Here is a 4,402-nt window from a genome sequence, read left to right as displayed (position 1 = left end):
GATCCCAAACTTTTTGATATTGAAGGTTTCTCATCTTCAGTTTTGACCTCCATAGTTCAGGTGTATGCATCATGGTTGAGACAGAGGCGAACAGATTTGATGCATCAATGTGAACTTGATTAGGCAACCATGAGAGTTTTGACTTGGACTCACATATTTAGTATTAGGGGGAGTCAGGGTGAATTAGTGCTTGAAAGTCCAGTCCAGTCCGGTTTTTTGGCCCAAAATGAAAAGACCGAGACCCAGACCGGTCCACACAATTCCTAAAACCTCAAAAGACCAGACCAGGACCGGTCTTTTGCAAGACTGCGGTCTTTTTCGGTCTTTGGACCAGTCTTGGTCCAAACTGGTTACAACCGGTTCAAGACCAGTTTTTCAACTACATATGCAATTATATTTGCAATTGTGAGTTGGTAGATTTATTGAGATTCTTTGTAGCTTCAAAACGAGTGCAAGAACGTTAAATTCCGTTGAGAATTGATGTATCTACAAAAATATCAAGGTACATCTACTATTTTCATGAAATATTTTACTATTGTATATGTATCTTTGTCAGTTTTTGGCCTAAAAATATGATCTTAGGTGCGTTTTGAAGGGTTATTATGTAGGTACAAAAGACCGGTCTTAACCGACCAGACCGGTCCACGTTAACCGGTCTTTTTGCGGTCTTTTAATCTCAAATCTGCAAGACCAAGACTGCAGGTCCAGTCTTTTGCAGTCTTGGTCCAGTCCAGTTGCAGTCTTTTTGCAGTCTTGAGACTGGACTTCCAAGCACCAGGGTGAATGATTCAGCAAACAGTTCACAAATGGTTCAAAAATGTTTGTTTCTCATCTAAACCATCGGAACTTGCTGAATCATTGCAGAATGTGAACTGTCATTGAACAACAATGGCAACAGGCAATAACAACAACAATTGACGATGACAACAGGCAACAATAATAATGGATCACAATGATGACAATGGACCACAATGATGACAATGGACAACAACAACAGTTGACAATGGCATACCAACCCCCACCAACATCAACAATGGCCCACCAACACCACTCCATACCACACCCCACCAAGGTCAAACACAACCCATGACATCTCACTCTGCATCACCTTCAAATGTGAGAAACAGCTATTGAACTTTCTGCTAATAAAACTGACTCATTTGTGTTTGTTACTTGCTCCAACAAATCCCTGTTCCTGCTCTGCCTAATAGCACACACCCCTGTACAAGGCAACAGTGTTACATTTATAGTTGATTGATGAAGCAGGAAAGGGTCAGGGTTAATCAATGGAATCAGTAATTTACACTCCCTGATATGTCCATATTGAATGGTATGGAGTGAGGATGGAACAGGTAAATTCTATGGATTCCTATCATGGAATGGGTAGATTCCATAAATTCCTACCATGGAATGAGGATGGAATTCATATGGACCATTCCAACTATATCTCTGGATTCCATACCATTCCATGACTGTCCCATGGACTATTCCAAGGGATTCCATGCTTTACTTTATGATGCCCTACATATTCCTGCAGGAATGGGCCCATTCCACTGGATTCCACAGGAATGGACCAGAATCCTCTGGAATGGGGCTGCATTCCACCAGATTCTGTGTGTATATAATTTGACTTTTGTAGTGTATCAGTGTTATTATCCCTTTTAGGGTATGTACCTTCCTTTTTGGGTCAAATTTCACATGATACAATTGTTGTAGCCCTTTCTCTTAGCTTTGTAAATGTGTTGAAATCATATTATTTGGTGTTGTTTTCATGGAGAAAAATACAAAAAACAAAAAAAAACACGACACTTTTGAAAATCTTAACAACCTAGGTTACCACTACCCCATTCATGCTTGCACCAGATTTACACTCATAGTCATATTGATCCTTTTATATAACCTTTATTGATACTTCAAGACTAGTATTTGTAACCACCTTGTGATTTTGCATGTTAAGTTTGATATCCAACAAATGAGGTGTTTGAGCCTGGTATATCACTGCTCAATCATACAATCACAACATATGACAAGACCAACAGTGTAATGTCCTTATTTCCAAATTCTGCCAGCAACCTTGCCTATGAAGACCATGTCATCTAGCATTCATCCTGCTGATCAAGCTTTGTGGCCTACAATTCCTCATCATGAGCCTCACCCTGCAATCATGTGTTGGTGTTGTGAATGTCCAATGTAGCCCATAATTTGACATGAAGACATTCTTTTGCAAAGTCCAACCACTACTGAGCAGTTGGCTGGGAGCACAAAAAGTGTTTACCCTCAATGAGAAATATTGCAAGAAAGGAAAAGTGATTTGGGGGGGGTTTTCTATCTGGGGAATTAGAAGTCACACACCTAAGAATGAAATGAACAACACCACCTCCAATGATCAGGGTTGAAAAAAAGGCCACCCACCTCTGGAACCTCTGGTGCCATTGAGTGAGTGTCCAAAAATTGCAGTACATGAAGTTGTCAAAACCATGTTTGTCAAAGTTCACCTTTGATATATTCGGAGTGATCTCTTGCGTGCTGCCACCAAACCTCATCACCATGAACTTATGTGAAACCATGACATCCTTGATTTCATCCTCAAGGTTGACATCTAAAAAATGAATTCTGGCAGCAAGGAGATGTCTACTGGTCACTCCCATCACAAGATCTTCTTGTTTCTTCATTTTGGGCTAGCAGCAAATATCAGCTTGACCAAAACAAATATACAAGCAAAAAAATGACAAACATGCACCAAGACTCAACCTTTTTGTTCATCTCCTCAACTTCATATATAGAGTTTGCTCAGATTGGGTCTGCCTCCAAGGCCCACCATTGACAAACTTCAGCTGCAGACAGCAACAAGACACTGTCAAATTCCAAACACAGGAAATATCATCCCACAATTCTTCCTTGACAGCAACAGCTGAATGTGGTTTGAGATGTTCACCTTGAAAGGCATGGTCAACATTTTCCAAAACTTGAAGATGAGTCTCAGCCTCATATGGGTCCTCAACAGGACCAATCTGAAAGAGTTGTTATTGTTTAGACATAACCTCAGAGCTAAATGATAACTTACCAGAAAGTTTTTCATCATCGAATGCAGGAGCTGACCCCTGTGGACCAGGTATCAAATCGGTTTCCTGCTTTTACCATGAATCAACTATGCATGTGGCAGTTCTATATGTGTCCACTGGTACACCAGTGGACAAAGCTGACTTATCGTCACCCTACATCCAAGTCAGTTTGTCAACTGCTCTAACAATAAGATGCTGAGAGGGTAAGGAAGCACCTTGATAATGTATTTCTGGTCTTCTGGCTCCCCTTTTAAAGCATAGTGGGCCTTCACATCCTGATGGAATTCAGCCTTGATGGTATCTGAATGGTGGCCTTTCTGGTCCTCAAGTTCCTCCTTAGGCTGCAGTAGGTTATTTCAAAGCACAAAGCATAGAGCCATATCAACAACAAACTTTTTAACCCTGATCATTTGTTTGTTGAAGCATGACAATCCACACGAGAAAAGAGAAATACTACCAAGTAGAAGAATGAGCAAAGAGTGAGTCGAACATGCATGTGTCACAGTCCCAGCCTCACAAACGATATACGACACCCTAAAGATGCTGAGAGCTATGGCGGATCAGTTACAAAAATGCATCTTCAAGACCTGGTCACCTTTGTTTACAAGTATAGACCATTGGGTGGGTTCACTCTTTGCTCATTCTTCTACTTGGTAGTATTTCTTGGTGAGCTCAGCAAGAATTCCAGGGGGACAATAAAGACCTCCGTTCAATGGTCCTTGTTTGCAGACTGGTGTGTGGGCACATAGGTGGCCACTTTGCAAGGCCTTGTCATCGGCACAGGTACAAGGTGGCATGGATGAATGGTCATTCTTGTGGGTGGTGGTCGTGGTGTTGTGGTGGCAGTGGTGGTTGGAAGGAAAGAAAGTGACATGGTAATGCCAGATCTGGAACATTACAGGTCGTAGGGCACGAGGGTGGGTTGTATAGTGTTTATGTTTAGTGTATATTAAAGCCCTTATAGCTTAGTTGGTTAGAGCATTGTACCTGTTCCTATGGTCTTGAGTTCAATTCCTGTTATGGCAAAATTTATTCTGACTTTGTCAAACTTGTGAATTTTAGGAGAGATTTCTAGTGAGTCAATTTACAAGATTGTTTTCTTGGAATGTTAACTGTTCATCTCCACATAGATGTGGTAAATATGCTTACAAAAACATCCTGTTGAAACCACTCATTCCTGTGCTTCGAGTGGGAACTACCCTGTTATACATGTCCATCACATCTATCACAGCCCAATCATTTGATCTCATGTGTAACCCTTCATGNGATACATCAGGAAAAGAGGCTGTCACAGAACTCAGGGCATCAGGTTACCCCCAAGTACAGGTTCCTTTTTTTAA

At 41.1% G+C, this 4,402-nt stretch overlaps 2 protein-coding genes across 2 annotated transcripts; both read right to left on the bottom strand.

The window, feature by feature from the left end:
• Positions 1-2,006: 2,006 nt before the first annotated feature.
• LACBIDRAFT_329785 (uncharacterized protein) lies at positions 2,007-2,672 on the bottom strand (the record flags this gene model as incomplete). The annotated part of the gene is made up of 3 exons (XM_001883884.1): positions 2,007-2,078; positions 2,156-2,252; positions 2,353-2,672. 3 exons carry the CDS (start codon positions 2,670-2,672, stop codon positions 2,007-2,009), a joined length of 489 nt encoding a protein of 162 aa, XP_001883919.1.
• Positions 2,673-2,759: 87 nt separating this feature from the next.
• Positions 2,760-3,082, bottom strand: LACBIDRAFT_303266 (uncharacterized protein; the record flags this gene model as incomplete). The annotated part of the gene is made up of 2 exons (XM_001883883.1): positions 2,760-3,011; positions 3,065-3,082. 2 exons carry the CDS (start codon positions 3,080-3,082, stop codon positions 2,760-2,762), a joined length of 270 nt encoding a protein of 89 aa, XP_001883918.1.
• Positions 3,083-4,402: the final 1,320 nt, after the last annotated feature.

Source organism: Laccaria bicolor, genomic scaffold (genome assembly GCF_000143565.1).
Source record: "Laccaria bicolor S238N-H82 LACBIscaffold_23 genomic scaffold, whole genome shotgun sequence".
NCBI lineage: Eukaryota > Fungi > Basidiomycota > Agaricomycetes > Agaricales > Hydnangiaceae > Laccaria > Laccaria bicolor.
The sequence above is the reverse complement of the archived record's forward strand: the minus strand, read 5'-3'. Positions and strand labels throughout refer to the sequence as shown.